At 38.5% G+C, this 18,369-nt stretch overlaps 1 protein-coding gene across 2 annotated transcripts in view; it reads right to left on the bottom strand.

Annotated features, from left to right (window-relative positions):
* The window catches only part of NFKB1 (nuclear factor kappa B subunit 1), a gene marked incomplete at both ends in the record, with an annotated part of 43,237 nt that extends 25,587 nt beyond the window's left edge, over positions 1 to 17,650 (bottom strand). Inside the window, 4 exons of one of the 2 annotated variants that reach the window (XM_079534962.1) lie at positions 5,404 to 5,502; positions 7,855 to 7,895; positions 16,458 to 16,542; positions 17,603 to 17,650. In XM_079534962.1, the coding sequence (XP_079391088.1) occupies positions 5,404 to 5,502; positions 7,855 to 7,895; positions 16,458 to 16,542; positions 17,603 to 17,647 (270 nt within the window). The remainder of the gene's footprint in view (positions 1 to 5,403; positions 5,503 to 7,854; positions 7,896 to 16,457; positions 16,543 to 17,602) is intronic. The other variant, XM_079534961.1, reaches the window with a different exon arrangement.
* Positions 17,651 to 18,369: the final 719 nt, after the last annotated feature.

Below are 18,369 nucleotides of genomic sequence, written 5' to 3'. Positions count from 1 at the left end.
TGCAATCTTCCCATGTTACTCAGCTCAGCACCATCTTTGTAGTCTCTTCTTAGGGGGGAAAAAAAAGAAAAGAAAAAAAAATTGTTCTAAAAATGTAATACCTTATATAGATCATCTGGCAAGAAAAGACTTTTTTCTAGGCTGACATTCTATGCTGCAAAGGCTATAGGATGCTTCCTACATGTTTGCTTTACAGATGGACCTTCCTAAGAGATTTTGTGACATCCAGCTCATCTGCACCCAGAAAAACAGCCCCGGTGGTTAACCATCCTTATGTAACCTAAAACAAGCCTGAAATCATTTTGGGGTATCCTTGAATCATCGACACCATCACAACTGCTGAATAATCCAAAATGTATTCTGGTATTAATATATACAAATAACTGCCACCTTTTACTTCACATAGAAAATGCAGTCAAAGGTGCTAGAAGGTAGACAGCATATCACAACACTGGATATCCGTACAGGAATACAAAGATTATGGCGTTGACAGAAAAAAACTATTTGCAATACGAGATGGAGACAGCAGTTGGGTGCTCTACTGCTCCAAAGCAGATCTGCAAACTCAAAAACAACAGTAACTGAACATCAAATTGAAGACAAGGGAAAAAAAAGAAAATAAGGAGTTCCTGGGAAGAAGCATAGCTGTAATACTTGATTACATCCTACACTGAAGCAGCATTCAATTGATCTAATCTGATAAAAGTTAAAATGCTGCAGGCTCACAGTTATCGGCTGTTCCTGTTTGGGAGAGATTTGCCTGAGAGATTAAAAGGACTCTGTGAACTTGAAATTTACTCAATTTCAAAATGAAAGTTGAATTTTTTTTTTCAGTTATTCCACATCTTTTTGAGATCCAATCCCCTACATTTTTTTTAATGCATCCTACAACTTTACAAAAACTTCATAAGATTCAAGTAGAAAGATGTTTTTTCCAGTTACTCATACAAGCAAGAAGTGAAACCAACTAGTTAACTAAAGAAAGCAAATGATGGAAAAGACCATGTCAAACATATAAAGCCAGCAATGATAAAAATAAGTATTTCTCCTTCTAATCGTTTTGTTATAGAAGCTACATCCCCAATCTTGCCTGACCTTTTGAGTATGACCAGCAGTGCTGTCATAAATACACACACACACACACACACAAGAAAAGTTCCACAGATGAGGCATCACTTATTCTTTATAAATGCCAAATATGAGTTGCCAGCTTAACATACATTTCAAACTTGGTAGGAATTTTTTAGGCACTAAAGTACTTATTTAAAAGCCTGAGAGTAAGCAATGTACAGTAACTTAAATCAATGGAGTTTTAAATCTTTTGATCCTCCCCAAAAGTGAGGTCACAGACTTCGATGCACTGTTTTAGAAACCCGAGTAAATGGACTCAGCACTCCAGACTCAGCCTAACCAACTATGGCAGCAAAAAGCACAGATCTCAATGAATTTACCTACAGCTGACTTGCTTCAGTGCAGGCTTTCAATGGGTATTACAGATTTATAAGAAAAACATCTGTTTATTCTCCATTAGTGATTATTTCTTAATTCTGCTCTTGAATGAATTAATCTTTAACCTGTAATCAGCAAACTAACACTCCACAATTTAATTCCTATGGGGTGGAAAAAGCTTTCTTCAACAAGAAAGTTCATCAACCAAATAACTCGCCTCATTTTCTGCAAATATTCCTCCTGAACTTGAATTAGGTGCTGAAATCCCCCTGATTTCAATGAGAACGCTTATCTCCAAATTGAAGTATAATTTAGGATAGCCTAAGGACATGCCTGGATGGGCAGTGCTCCTATTTGGGTACCCGAGTTCAGGGCTGCCTAAATGGGACTCGGCTTTGATCTTCAAGCTGAACTGCACTACATCCAAACTCATGGGTACAGAGACGGTGCTCATTAGCTTGGGCACATCTCTGAGCAGTGCGGTTACTCAGCCTCTAGGCTGAAACTCATTTACATCCAGCTCACAGAATAGACAACTTGAAATTGTGTGCAGCCACCCATGTAGAATTGCCCCAAGGGAAATGAAAACTCAGGACATTTCCGTCACACCACAGTTTTCAGTAAATTCTTTTCACACCCAAAACTGTATCAGTGTCAAGCCTGAATACACCAATATCAGTATAAAAGATCAGGACATACAAACATGTAAAAAAGGCAAGTGGAAATATTCTATGGAAGTTTTCTGGCAGTTTTCCAAATATGTCAGAACAAGCAACTTATGAATAAGAATGGAAGATAGTTCAGTAAGCTGGTGATATCAGACAACCCAGTTTTGTTCTTTTGGTGGTGGTGGTGGTTTTTTTTTTTTTCATAAAACTCTTCAGAAGATTTTAGGAAAGCATATCTGCTATTTGGATATAGAACAACTATATAGAACTCCCAATCGTTCTTTGCTTGAACAAGCTGATAAAACTGATAAAGAGCCAACAGCTCAAAAGCCATAATTTCAACTGTTCTAAACGTTACAATTTTCTGCTGTTGCACTGTTTCCACTAAGCAGACAAAAATGAAATTTAAATGAATAATTTTACATAACTTATTATTAAATCTAGCTTCACAGAATCACAAAACTGTAAGGGTTGGAAGGGACCTCTAGGAATTTTCAAGTCCAACCCGCCTGCTAAAGCAGGTTCTCTATAGTAGATCGCACAGGTAGGCATTCAGAGAGGTCCTGGGAGAGACTGGGATTCCACAACCTCTCTGGACAGCAAAGAAGTTCCTCATTGTACTTTGTTCAATATCTACAGCTTCTCTGTAAGGATATACAGAACTCACGTAATCTTGTAAGTACGTAACAGTTTTTGTACATACTAGTAGGATTACTGATAGCAAAGACAGCTGTAAATAAAGGAATACAATTCCATAAGTTGAATGAATTCTATCCTTGGCATTATAGTAAAAATACTACTGCTAACAAGGCCATATATGCTGTTAAAACTAGAGTCTTAAAACCAATTCCAAGTTACCAGGCAGTGCAGTTTTGTCTCAAATGCAAAGCAGAACTGCTACACTAACTCCTGACATGCACCATCTTCTAATAAGCTCTACAGGGCGTGGTTAAATATATAATTAACTACCAAAACATCTTGCTTAGAGACATGGCAGTCTTCAGCTTTCCAGCCTTTAAATGAAAGGCACATCTTCATACGTTCTAGCTCAGCTAGAAGTAAGGGAGTAGGTGCAGGGAAAAAAATGACTGAGATTCAGTAGTTGACATTATTCAAGAGGTCATATCAGATCACTGTGTTTTCTTCAGGTCTACAATGCATAATCCTATGAAAAGGGTGCAGTTAGACTACCATGCTTTTTTTTTTTCACTGAAAATGTCTATTCTCAGAACACTCGGTGGTGCCTATTGATAAGTTACATCAGCTTTTTGTGCAGAGTTGGCTAAGCAGAAGATCCTGATGTGAGCTGTACAGATCACCTCATAGCCATGTTTTAAAGATCTGTTACAAAGATGAGTTTGTTTTGTTTTTTTTACATTGAAGTCAAAACACGCTACTGTCCTTTCACATCACTATGATCAGCAAATGAAAGTTCTATGGTGAAAGTCGTGGTGTAACTATAAAAAATTAAATAAAATCGAGTAACCTTCAAGTGTGCTCACCTCATTTACAACAAGGTGAGCACCCTTTGACAAAACACCAGAGAGACTTACAGGAAAAGGTGTGAAATGCTTCTGTATTCGCTGGCACCACTTGAATCAAGAACAAGCAGTAACAAGTAACGGCCTTGAGGAATTTACTTGTTGTGTTCCTTTGCCAGCCTCTCCCAGCAGGTGTTGCCATGCGGGGATTTGTAGTAGAAAAAACCCAGATGCACACAGTAGGACAAGAGGGAGGGAGGGAGGGGACGGGACACGTGTGCTGGGAGAGCTTTAGATGAAATTAAAATCTGATGATCAATGAAAACAGGAGGTTTGATGGAAAGCCAAAGAACGTTTTGCTTTCTAGTTTTTCCATGGAAAAATTCCATTCCCTACAGAACTTCTCATTGTGTGTATACTTGTCATGCTATTGTAAGTCCCATGACACCTTTAGGAAACACAACAGCATGACAATTATTATCAGTAACACTTGATATTTTTATTAATTATCAATATAGATGGAATTGTAATCCAAAGACATGGCATCACTGAGGTACATAATTTTCATATGAACCATACCAGTAAATTTTATTCTCTGGTTCATCATCACCATCACAATAGGAAAGGAAAATGCAAGTAGAACCTTTGCCTGGGCTAGTAGTTTTTCCTAACAGTTTTGCAAGGCTAAATTTCTCATCCTTCTCTCAATTTGCCAGACTAAAACACCCTAGGCTATCTTAACCAATGCTGATTATTTTCCATTGAGTCATGCATGTACTGATTCATTCTGGAGATGCAGTTGTTCCAAACTTTAGCCTTTCTCAAGAACTGCAGAAGAACTACACACACGTACAAGAGAAAGTTGACAAGCAGCACACAGCAAGGCCTGGTACAGAGACTGACTGCTTGCCACCCTTTCCATTCCCTTGTCTTCTTCTAAAGAAGACAACACCAGAATTAAAAGATATTAATCCTGCTCCTCGTGATACAATCTCTAGTGTAAAAGCTCAACAAAGATGTAATGTAACAACAGGACTTTCATTAACTTTGAACAAAAAGAAAAAAAAGCAGAAAACACACAGTTTATGTTTTCCTCTCTTCTACACAGAAAGGATTTTCTGCAAGAACCTTAGGCAATAAAAGTCCATCCCTAATCCTAGAACAGTTAACCATCACTGTTATAGTCTTCACATTGTGCTAGCTCTGAATGTTTCTTTAATTAACATGCTCAATCTTTTTCCTGGAAAGAAAAAAAGGGTTCGGAACTCCTGAATATAGTGCTACTCCTGTTTAAATGACACATTTTGGTTGATTTTAAAGTTATCTGGATTAAATCCTTAAGAACCTAAGGACTTAATATCCTAGAGGCATTGAGTAAGGAGTAACATGAACAGACAAGGGAAGGAAAGCAGGTAAATAGCATTTCAGACTGGACTGGGATAACTAAGCAGACTCAAGCTATGCATTATGCAAGCAGTAAGTAACCAACCAGCTCAGACCATGCATTATACTAAAACCACACCTTAGGGAAGAACTCCATTGGTAAGAGCAGGAGCAGTGCAGTGAGGGGTAGGTACAGGAAAGATTACTGCTCAACGGCTAATACATAAACAGGGTGCCAAAATAACTCTATGAATCTGAAAACTACTTTCTTTTTAAACCAATTACACTTTTAAAGTGGGACATGAAGTGCAGTCAATTTCATATAAAGTGAGTAATTTCATAATAATGTATGTTGATTTGCAGTAGGGTCCTTACATATGCTTACATTCAGTCTGCGAAATATTAATGTTTTATGTCCTTACCTTGACTTGGGGGTATGACTTTTTGTTCTTTTCACTGGAAGCACCAGGAAGTCCACCATGTGAAGGCCCTTCGCATACGTATCGGAATCGAAAGCCCCTCTGTGGAAATAAAAAGAAACTTGAAAGCTCTTTGAAAACAAAACTGAAAAAAGCACATGCATGCACACACACACATGACTTGCCCAAACAACCCACAAATGGTAAAGTTACAACTGTTCAACACTGAAATGCTGTCTGAATGACGGCTGACAAAGCACCACTGAGCTAGCCCCAGGTAAACTCTTCTATTCCCACTGTTACACATTATAAACAGCCAGAAATTCTCCTTTCAGTCAGTGAAGACATTCTGAAGCAGAGATCTGTTTATACTCTCAAAACAAGATGATAAATAAATGGCAGAGAATGCAAGAATAGATGCTATTTCTGTCACGATAGATGTTAGGTAGAGATTGCAAACAACCAGGGAAAAAAGGTATCACAGAGAAAAGAATACGGATGAAACTGAAATCCTTTTTCCTCGTGGGAAGAACACATGGAAGTTGTAGCTCTGAGCAGAGCGAAGCCCAGGAGCTTTGCAAAAGTTTCAGGGCACTCTGAATGACCCATTAGCAATCACTCTAGAGCATGGCAGTCTATGTATTCCATTTTTATTTACAGGAAAATTATATTCCCTTTGCTTTACTAAGACCTCTATATGATACAGAAGATGTGAATTTTAAGCAAATGTACTTGGTAACTCTTAACTCTACTTAGCTACGCTATTTTACATGCCCCCTCCCACCCCTGAATACTTTCAGACCTACTTGCCAGTCCTGCAAATTCCGACACAGCCCGTTATGCACAGTCCTGCTGATGTATTCAAGGACATCCATTAAGTGTCGCATTCTTCATGAAAGATCTTTAGCTTTTGTCTAATAGAAGGCATCTCTAAGTTTGATGCCTCTATTAGCTGACACTGAACTCGCTCAAAAAATTACTCTGTAATTATTAGCATCTATCTCACTGAAACCTTTTCAGTTTATGAATATGCCTTTCAAGCAAATGGAAAGATCTGTCTTTTGTTCAGATTCTAACCACACAATGTAATCAATTCTAAATAACATATCTGCTTTCACACAGAGTGTTGAGCAATAAAGTGAAGTGCTCAACTATGAGCCTGAGCTCAAGGCATCCAGCAGACAAAGCAGTTTCCAGAGTCATTATGTGTGGAATGACTGAGGCTCTCTTCACTTGCCATGCATCACAGCCTAAAGGTCTAGCAGACATTTGAGTAGCCTTCCCCAGTCTATCACCCTTGCAGTACTAGCTGTGTTCTCACACATACAGTCCTATATTTCTCTGCTGCCTCTTTATTCCCAAAATGATCACAAGCACAGCGCTTTGCCTGTGGATCACTCTTATGACACTGTATAAACCTTTGCTCAGCTTGCTACATGGGTACTGCACTACAGAGCTGCTTACGGGAACGTCATGGATGGAAAGAGTGGCTTCCTTTTAGATACTGCACACTACAGGCTCTGCCATGCAGAGACATGACCTGATTTAGGATGAACTAAAACAAAGAGAAAAGGAGTGGCCAGCAGGGACAGGGAGGTGATTGTCCCCCTCTACTCTGCTCTTGTGAGGCCCCATCTGGAGTGCTGCATCCAAGTCTGGAGCCCCCAGTACATTAAAGACAGGGAGCTGTTGGAGAGGGTCCAGAGGAGAGCCACGAAGACGATCAGGGGACTGGAGCACCTCCCCTATGAAGACAGGCTGAGGGAGCTTCTGGACTCTCTTGTCCACCTAACAGCTGCTCAATCTAGGATTTTATGCAACTTTTTACTTCTGTTGCAGGAAAACTAACCAGTGCATAGGGATGAATTTGACACCACCAGGGCAGCTTAAGTGAGCATCTGAGTCACAAAAAGGTACTTTCAAGAATTACTCCTCATTTTTTCTTGAATTATTCAGAACAGCTAACAGTGAAAACAGGAATCTCAAAGGACAACATAATTTCTTCATGATGGCAAAAAACAAGTTAAATTCTTCCGGGAACAGAATTGTTGCTTTTTTTTTTTTTTTTTCTTTTCCTTTCACATCTTCCAAGAAACATGAAACAAATTCTAAAAATCTTCCATGCCTATTAATTTATATTTCCAAATACTGGGGCACTGAAGAGTCATTTCTAAGATTAAAAGCCTACATCTAGCAAGGTATTTTTTAAACCCTCAGTTGTTTTTTGTTTTTTTTCTTAGACTCCTCCAGAGAGACACAGAAATGAAGACAGAACAAAACAGGAAACGATTTAACTACAAAAGCAAGAGGAAAAAATGCTTATGGTTAGGTGCAATATTTGTTATTAAGTTTAACCTCCTCAACACTTTTTTCTCATCGTAAGTTACAGTTTTATTTGTAGCTGAACACAGTGACATAGGTATTGCAAAGATTTTCCAAATGTAGTGCTCTTACCTGTTTTGGCTGTTCAATGATTTGAAGGTACGGTCCATCTGCTAACATAAAAGAAAAGTGTTAATGCAAATTATATTTCTATTGCTATGAAACATGAGTTACAGGGATAAAACTGATGTCTTTCAATGTCTTGACATTTCTGACAGCAACTAAGCATGTTCAGAACATAAATAAAATCATAATGAATAATATAATCAGTTGAAAGTCAACCATTGCTAATCTTTACCAAGACCAGCGGAGTAAGAAGGGAATTAATAATTTACAAAAGCTTAATTTCGGCTCAGAGGACATAAAGGGGCAAGTCAGATCAGCCAGTTAAGACACTCAGCAGTAAGAAAAGGATTCTCTTCTTGCCACTGATGAGCAGGCTGGCCTTCCTGAGTGAAGGTTAAATTTTGTATTTAAACCCCTTAGGCTCTAAAGATTGTATTCACCAAGCCCTGGCCTCAGGGCTTCCTAGTGTCTAGGTGCTCTTGAAAGTCTTCAGACAGCCAATGGGAAGCTCTGAGGTATGGGAATATACGAGGAATTTAAGCTGTCTCAACATGTCTTAACAGTCAGATCTGCTTTAGAAAATGGGATTGAGGAGCCTAAACAATTTTCATTCTTTTAATAATTTCAGATATACTTTAAAATAAATTGTTCTTCAGTGTCTCTAAAACATGGAACACACTCTATTTAACTACAAACTATAATGAAATTTGTCCATATTGTCAATACATGGAGTCACATTCTAATAAATTCTGTTTGTTTTCAGACAAGACCTATTAGCTTTACTTAGTTTAAGCCTTGCATCATTCCCTAAATGCTAGCTAACTTAAAACCATAAAGCTCATTCAAAATTCACCAGCAGAACCATCTACCAGAGTTGAGAATTAATTGCCTCAAAGGTAAAATTTCTTTTCTGCTTCTTTACCAACAAAGAAGAGGATTTCAACACTAAGAATTCAGTTGTTACCAAAGCAGACTCCAAACAACAGCTTTGCTTACTGTGAACACCTGCATAATTTATTGCCAGCTATACTCCTGTTGGAGTTATGCATCATTCATTACTTATACCCTACTAAAGTTATTAATATTGAGGAATCTAGCAAGTTCGCTGGTACACATGAAACCTTCAGAATGGACAGCATGCAGTCACATGGCAGGCCTACAAGCATACACCAAGCATATCACGCCTTGTCAACATCCAAAAGAAGGTATGATCAGCCTCTGAACATCTGCAAGTATTTGTACCAAGTACCATGCAATCCAGCCACCTCAATCAGATAGTACTTGGCTCAGGCACAGAAGTACATACTTGTATCAGCTTCCATCTATCGATACCCTCACGTTCACTGACAACTGGAAATGGCAGAGAATATGCTTCTTTATAGTTTGCAGCACAACTTCATGTGTCCTTCCCTGTTCCTCACTTCAACTTATCTTTAATAAAACAGACCTTCATGTCTTTGGACATGTTCTTAACTGAACAGCTTTCTCTCAAAATGAAAAATTTGGGTAAGTAAGCTAATAGATATAATTTTTATTTTGCTGTCAAAGCCAGCAAATGAATTTATTTCATCTCAAAGTTACATTGTAAATGCCAGTCATAACAATTACACATATAAAGATCATTTATTTCCCAAGTCCAACACTCTTCCTGTGAAAAAGTAAATAGCACTACAACCAAAATCCTTGATGTCATGTAAGTAACTGCCTCAAGAAAAAAATATACATCATTTTACACTGGAAAGCATGAAAAAATATTTTAGACTTTAGAAATTTTAAAATATGTAGATTAATATTTAACTTTAGCGTGATTCTGTGCTTTTTTTTGTGTGTTGTAACATGGAGTCAAGATGAATAAAGTTAGGTTTGAAGTTAGGTTTAAGTACGATACTGCACTCACATTTAACTGGCACTTTTATCTGTGAACAGGCCTGCAACCCCCCTCATTCTTTAGGCATCTGAAATGTTATACTTCATGTTATACTTTAGCAATCCAGAGGCCTTGCATCCTCTGAGCACTGGCAGAAATAATTCACATTTAAATACAACGGTGTAACTCAATTCTCAACCAAGCCTTTATCCAGGTCATGACCTGCCAAGCAGCTCTTTGACTGTTTTCTCCTTAGGAATTCACTTTCAAGGCATATACTTGGGACTAGAATTAGCACAAAATCCCACTGCTCTCTCTCAACCATTAAGCCAGAAAAACAAAGTACTCCTTTATACAAAAGCTGAGTGGTTACAGAAGTCCACTACGAAGCAGCAGGTCCAGGTTCAACAGGTCAGCATGAGGGAGTTCATATGCCTACGAGAGGATCTACGTTACATGGGCCTAGTGGAAAGCTTAAGGGGAATTCTTTGTACTACTAACATAGTTTCACCTTGCATGCAGGAAAATGCAAAATGTAGGACACTAGCATTTGTGCCTCCTTGGAGGGAAAGAACAAAATAAAACAAAAACTTACAAAAATCACACAAACCTAAGAAAAATCAAAGTATCTTAAATACCAATACTAGGAAAGTACACAAAAAGTTGCAGAGTAAATGTCTAAAAGCAAATTATATCTGCTGACATTAATAAGTGACAGCAAACAGATGAATCAAACATATACCAATTTATGTAAAACAATGTTTTGCAAGACCTTATTTTAGTTTTTGGGTTGTAAGAACAAACGTTTTCTCTTTTCCTATCACTAAGTTAATATGCTGGTATAGCGTATGAAGCATCTGAGCAAGTGGACAGAGAAGGCATACTAAGGCATTTAATTATACCAAAACTTCTATTTAAAAATAAAGAGGCAATATTCAAAGTAACTTTCAAGCAAACTAATATATTGACTATGAAAAGAATTTCACTTTGCAAGACATGTCATGCAGCCAACTCTCCCTAGATTCTGAATACTTTCCAGAAGTACATTAGACAGCCTAACATTTATTATGTGGTCCCTTCTCCTCTCCATTTCTTCCTCTCTTCCTCTCAAATCTTTCCTGAGGAAGAAAAAAATATGAAAGAAGGTGAAGTATTTTGCACAGAGAAGTTTCTAATAGTTCATTTCTATTAAATAGGCATGTCTAGTCTAAACAAATGAAAGCTGAAGGTGTACACCTTGCAAATGGAGTGAATAATGATAAGATTTGAGACAAACATTTGCACCTTTGTTCTAGGCTGGGAGCAGCCCAATTAAAGTTGTGTTCTTCAAGTTCTTTTACAACAACCAACCCCCTTTTAGGTGTTACACAGCCAGAAAAAGGAATGCTACTAAACACACAGCTTTACCTCCACTTTTGCTCTAAAGAGGCTGAAGCAGGATGCAGAAATGGAGTTCATCTCCACATAGGAATAACTCCCACAGCTGCCAGGTATTGTCAAGGACTCCTTATGACTTGCCTGGCACTGCTGCACAACCAGGAGGGCTGTGGACTGCAACTCAATCACACATTATTACCCTAGCCAGTTCGGTGCACTCCCACTTTCTCATACTTCAGTGCTTCCTTTTCTGTCTTCTCCCTTCACTCGCCACAGGCCAACTCACATCCCACTACCTCCCTTCCAGCCTGAGTCACAGTTGCACTTCCCCACATCTCCTTTAACTGCTGTATTTCTTCATTCTTCTTCCTGCCTGAGTCAGAGGCCCTCCTGCATCTTAATACTCCCACCACTTCTTCCTTCTTCCTCTTGACAGGCCTCATCCTGCACACACACTTTGCAAAGCAGCACCCATCTTAGCTACATTCTTCTCGTCAAAGCCAAGCCAAAGAACAATGGGATGCAATGTTGGTATGATATCTTTGCAGGCCTGGCAGCACCGTGGCACTTGGTGTGTCCTTTTTCTAGCAGCTTCCTTAGTACCCGAAGACATTCAAGGGAATCTGCTCCGATCACATCCTCTCCACACCTCCTCTCTGTTCCCTCAATACAGCTGTACTGCACCTCATCCTTGTAACTGCTGTTTAACTCTGTGGATATGGATGAAACCATTCACAGCCTCACGTTCTTGGCTATTAAACCCAATACAGTCACTCCTGAGTTGGCCAAGGAAGGGGTACATTGCTGCTACACGCTCAGACTGGAGTGAGCCCAGAGGAGGGCGACAGGGATGAGCAGATGGGCTGGAGTATCTCTCCTATGAAGAACAGGCTCAGAGAGCTGAGGTTGTTCAGCCTGGAAAAGAGAAGGCTCAAGGGAAACGTTCCAGCAGCCTTCTAGTACTTAAAGGAGGACTACAGGAAAGATGAAGAGAGAAATTCCATCAGGAATTTAAACTAAAAAAAGACTAGATTCAGATTAGATATTAGAAGAAATTCTTCACTCTGAGGGTGGTGAGGCACTGCAGTAGGCTACACAGAGAAGCTGTGGATCCCCCTCCACTGTGACTTAACCCAGCAGGCAGCTAAGCACCACATAGATGATTGCTGACTCCCACTCTGTGGAAAGGGAGAGAGCATTAAAAAATAACCAAAAAAAAATATATATATATATATATAAACTCATGCGTTGAGATAAGGTCAGTTTAATAAGAAGGGGGGTGGGGGGAAGGCAAAAAACAAACCAAGAATAAAAATCCCAAGTAAAGCACAATGCAATTACTCACCACTGGCTGACCCATGCCCAGACATTCCCTAAGCAGTGGCTTCCCACCCAAATCTTCAGTTTTATTTTTCAGCATGATGCCTTATATCTAACGGGGGGCAGCTGATCTGGTTCTGTTCCCTTCCAGCTTCCTGGGCACCTCCACCCTCCTCAATGGCAGGGCAGTATGAGAAACCAAAGAGTCCTTACCTTGTAAGCATTGCTCAGCAACAACTAAAACATCAGTGCACTATCAGCAAATTTTAAACCTAAATCCAAATCACAGCTACTATACCAGCTACTAAAAAAATAGAAAATTATCTCAGTCAAAATCAGGATCCCCCATCCCTGGAAGCGTTCAAGGCCAGGCAGAATGGAGCTTTGTGCAACCTGGTCTATAGGGAGGTGTTCCTGCCCATACCAAGGGGGTTGGAACTAAATGGTCTTTAAAGACCCTTCCATTTCAAACTGTTCTGTGATTTACATGTTACCCCCTTGTCAGGGAACTACCCTCATAGTAACACTGTATACAGTTTAAAGTGTGATATTTAAAGCCAGCAGCACATGAGCTCTGCTTAACCTCCTTCCTCCTCCTTTTCACTCTTCAGTAGACAAGCACAGCAGATCTAGAAAAAAATACCAAGAGCCATAGGCAAGTCTGCCCATGCTTGTGAGGACTGGGGCCACTGATTTGAGACAGGAAAATGAATACCCATCTCATTTTTGGTGACTGTCATCTGCCCTGAATCTCTTCCTAGGAATATCTTTCTCTCTGAAAAAATATGAAATACTTTTTTTTTTTTTTTTTTTTAATAGCATCTTCTTCGTCCCTCAACGCCTTTCCTCTCAACAGCAAGCATCATAGAAGGCTTGGCAGAGTAGATTCAAGAAACAGTGGTAGTTAAAGAAAACCAGAAAAGTGCAATTTTAGCAGCCTACCGATGACATCCTTCAGCTGCTGATGAGCCTGCTTCAACCTCACAGGTTTAGTCTGACTGAAGTAAAAGTAAGAAAAAAAACCCAACACTTGAATGCCAACAGCTGGTTAGACGAGAACCTCTACAACCAAAACAATATCTCAAAAATTCAAAACATCTCTAACTCATACACATAGCACTACATTTTATGGTTGCAGATAACACTGTACAATCAGAAAACAGTAAGAAACACCCAAATTTGTAAAAGACTTTGCTCAGAGCTCTTCCTATTTCCTCTCCAATTTAAGGCATCACTTCTTTGTCCCCCAGTGTAGCAGTGGACATCACACTGCTGCATACCTGCTTCTACACCTCCTTAGTATATGAAGGATAAGTACCTGGCTCTCAAAAGCAGGATGCTTCCCAGTGAGCAAAGAACTTGCTGACTTCATGCCGTGCTGCCCTTGCTGCTGAAGGTATTTTAAAACATACAGCTCAGTCCTGCAGTTTGCACTGTTACAAAAGGCGTTGCAAATATAATTTTTTTCACAGAAGGCACGCACAGACTACTTCTCCTTCTAGATTTAAATGTAAATGTAGAACTTGACCCAAATAACCATCTACTCCAGCTTTAGAGCCAAAATAACCAAGCACTAACCACAATTTTTACTTAAAACTGCTGTGAGACAGAAAAAAAAAAAAAGTGGGTAGAAAGATTTGAACACTGACAATTGCATGGAGAACATCCTTGCCTCATATCTCAAATGTTTTTCTACTATTACTGTAAATAGATGACAGAACATCTGTCATCAGAAAGTCCCCAGATTCCCCGGCTATTTGTTGATTCACCTACACTGGCATGATACAGCAATCCATAAATACATCACACCTGCCTGCCAATGTAATAAGTCTGACATTGTTCATTTACCAATGCACAATTAGATGGCATTTAAGTAATAATCTAGTCTGAAACTCACGTCTGTGATAACCTTAAAAGGGAATAATAATAAGGAGGGGAATCAACTTTTTACTCAGGTAGACAGTGACAGGATAAGGGGGAATGGTTTTAAGCTCAAGGAAGGAAGGTTTAGATGGGATGTCAGGAGGAAGTTCTTCACAGAGAGCAGTGATGTACTGGAGTGGGCTGCCCAGAGACCTTCTGGATGCTCCGTCCGTGGAGCTTTTCAAAAGCAGGGTGGCTGGGACCCTGGGCAGCCTGCTCTAGTACCAGAACTGGAGGTTGGTGGCCCTGCCTGTGGCGGGGGGGTGGAACTTGATTGTCCTTGGGGTCCCTTCCAACACAAGACATTCTGTGAGTCTATGATTATTTCATACTTCTTGACTAAATCCCATTTTATACACAGAGAATGCGCCAGCTACATTGCAGCAGTAGACAAGATCAGTGCAATAAAGAAAAATTAATAAACAGCAGCTAAGTAATTTTGCTAATTAAGGATATAGCTGGAACTAGCCCTGAAAGAGTCTTTTGAGATTACAGATTCCAGAGAATTCTTGACTCCCCCACATGGTTTTTAAACAGCTGTTTTCCAGCTTAGGCAGGAAATAGATATCTGAAAATCAGTTTTATATGTCTGAATATTTTGTATGGAATGAGCCTGGCATGAAGACTATAAAGTAAGTTCAAAAGGTAGATGTAAGAAAGATATCATTATGGGGAAATCAAAATACCAATAAGGTCAACCGTCTCATAAAATCTCTAGGAGAGCAGGGATGGCCCATTAATCTTACACAAGTGAGTCTTACTGTACAATTTTACCTGCCTTATTGAAAATGCACTGCAAATAAATGATACCAATATTCATTTGTTGGATGTTTTTCCATATTTGTCAAGAGCTTTGCTCATCAGTGCATTTTACCTTGAAACAAGTTATCTGTACCATGTGTTTGTCTTGGTCCTTGCTCACATCTACTCAGTCAAGAAAACTGAGGTATGCTTTAAATCATAAAAAGCACTGACAGAGTAAGTGTGTATTTTTTAAATCTGCATTTATTATTACATTAAGGTAGAATTTTAACTACGAAATAAAAGGCCAATCACTTATCTCATTCGGTCCTTTACACCTTCACTGCTATCAAGTTTCTCAAATATATATAAAACACAACATACAATATGGGTTTGCTTTTTCAACAAAATAAAGCAATCTGCAATGCAAAAGACACTACCTATGTCTTTATAACATAGACTTGAACAAATCAACAAGACAAAGTGCTGTTTTAAAAGATATTATCAACTATATTAAAGATAGAAAATCAAGAGAAATCTCATACGGTTAAATAGATTTTTATTCTCCTCCTCCTTTTAAATCAGCTGTTTTAACAAATTAAGCAGCAGAAATGCAATTTTCTAAATTAAAAACTATAATTAATAAGTACAAAGACATTGAATACCAAAACTAAAGCAAGATTGATCAAGCAGCTACTACTGGCTAAAGAGTAACACATTTCATCTTCCTGTTCTGGAACTATCCTGCAAGAAACACATATTAGACTTTTGCAGAACCCTCTTTGCTCATTTTCACTATTTGGTTACAAAATCTAACACTGAGATTTCAAACGTGTAAAAATTCCGTAAGTCGTCAGGTACATTTAATACCAAACTGCTACATTACAGGAAACACAGAAGTCACCAAGAAGGAAAAACACATTTGAATGATACAGGAAGTTGCATATACTCTACATTTTATCAGTGAAAAACAAGCACCTTAAGAATTATTGCGACAAATAAAATACTATTTAAGATGAAGGAGAAAAAAAAATGTACATGTTGCACCCTGCAAAGTGGCAATACAAACATCACTGAGTATGCAAATTTAGAACAATAACTATAAAAACAGGTCACTCAAAGCTCTTTGGTTAAAGCAATTAACTGACAAACTTTCAGTTTCTGTACAAGTCAAATGAAAATTAATTTTGTCTCCCTTGAAACTTTCATAAAGGTAAGTGATGCTTGAAGATATAATATGAAGTCAAATCAACATACATCTTACAATGTAAACAAACTAGCCTCTGAAAAGAACTTCATACACACAAAACAACAATAACAAAGAGAAGAAGCCAGGAGAAACAGCACAAAAATAACACAATCAAACAGCAACAGTTCCTACCTGTTCGTAGTGGTAAGTCTGAAGTGATGTAGCCTGTATTATTAAATATTGTATTCATTCCCATGAGCTGGTCCATTGCAAACATCTATATTGAAAGAGAGTACATTCTTCATTACTATACATACAAACCGTTTCCTAAAGCAACTTTTAGGAACAAAATTCGAAGTTATCTACAGTCATTCAGATCCCAGTAGGTTAACACTTTATGTCTTGGTTTATTTTTGCTGTCAACAGCAATGCCAGCAAAGTCGATAGTAGTGAAAGTTTCACCAGTGTGTCATGACTGCACTGAGCTCAGCACAGTTTCTAAGCTTGCATTTTGCTTACAGACTAGCGGTCGTCAGTTGTTTGTTGAAAAGAGATGAGATGCCAAATTCTGAAAATCTGACCCTACATGACTTGCTCGAAGAGCCACTTAAGTTTCAATTTCAAATTCTGCAATTAAACCCCACCAGACCACATTCCTTATTCAAATAAATCTACAAATTCTAAAGCAAGAAAACAGAATGCCTAGGTTAAATTACAGTTTGTGTTTTGAATATTGACATGTCTTAACCCACTGTAATTGCTGTCGAGTAAAATCTTCTAAAGTGGAAGAAGCATAAAAGAGAAAATCCTCTCTTCTTGGAAATGAAGGTGAGTTGAAAGGGTCTGTTCTTCACTCCAACCTTCCACTCAAATTATTCTCACAATTAAAATGAATCATGAAATGATCTAATGAGATGTGGAATTGCTGTGGAAAAGCCAAGATCTGTGTGAGTTAAAGAACATTCTAGTCATCAATATCAACGCAAATTTCACCAGCAATGACACAAATTAACTTATCAGTGTGTCAGGGGCCTTATTTTCAGATCAAGTCTAATGCCTATCACAGGAGGAAGTTCAGAGCAAATGTCACAGGCAGACAGGCCACAAAAATGAGATGTTTCTTTAAACAAGCCTGTTCCTCCTTTAGACTTCAGCCATTCCACCAATGGTAAGGTACTTTACTGGTCATGGAAAGGCTGGCTTAAAAAATAAAAGTAGCTGGAATGCTTTTATATTTCTATGCTCTTAAACCTAAGAAATGACAGGACAGTATAAGAGGAAGACAGAAAGACCCAAAATAGAAAAGAGGGATATTGAAAATACACAAACCCACTTACTTGGGGATCTGACACTCCCATAATATATGGATCCTCTCCTGCCATTTTAAGTCCTGAAACACAGAAAGAATAAGAACTCTAACTTTTCTTTTCAATATAGATGAATACTCAAAGTCAGATGAGCTAAAAAGCCCATCACTGACACATCTTAATTTACTTATAGTATTAGTGATTTATAAAATGCTCCCGAAATTCCCCACTATTTGCACAGAACAGGCTAAGGACAGGACCAGCTACAGCTAGGATCTTCCATTGCTTGCTCCCAAGCAACACAAGACTGCAGTCAAAGTCCTGAAGTCAAAATTTATTGCAAATTCATCAAAATTAGGAATTAATTTGTATCTCTTTAGCCTGACTATTCTGCTTGAGTAAGCAAAATCATTAACATAGCATAGCAAAGGAACCACTGCATTTTTATACAACAAAAAGTCTTAAAATCACTAATGAATGAATCCTAACTTCTTGTGGAGTACTACTAACTGAAAGATTAGGATCTCCAAGAAAAAACACTCTATGTTTTTTCTTTAAATACAAAAATGAGTCAAATATTGACTCCTTTGAAGCACCTTTCTTTCCTGAGGTCCACAAATGTTTGGCATCCAGACACGCATAGTGCTGACAGTGACAATTATGGCTATACAAAAAAAATAGCCCTCTGTAGAGGTCTTGATGTCAGTGCTGGCTGGTCACTGGAAAATTTTCGCCTGCCTTATCTTTCCAGGACATGTAATGGTAAGCCAGTAGTGAAACTTGGAAATTTTCTTAAG

The sequence above is a fragment of the Tetrao urogallus genome (assembly GCF_951394365.1).
Source record: "Tetrao urogallus genome assembly, chromosome: 4".
In the NCBI taxonomy this organism is placed as follows: Eukaryota; Metazoa; Chordata; class Aves; order Galliformes; family Phasianidae; genus Tetrao; species Tetrao urogallus.
The sequence above is the reverse complement of the archived record's forward strand: the minus strand, read 5'-3'. Positions and strand labels throughout refer to the sequence as shown.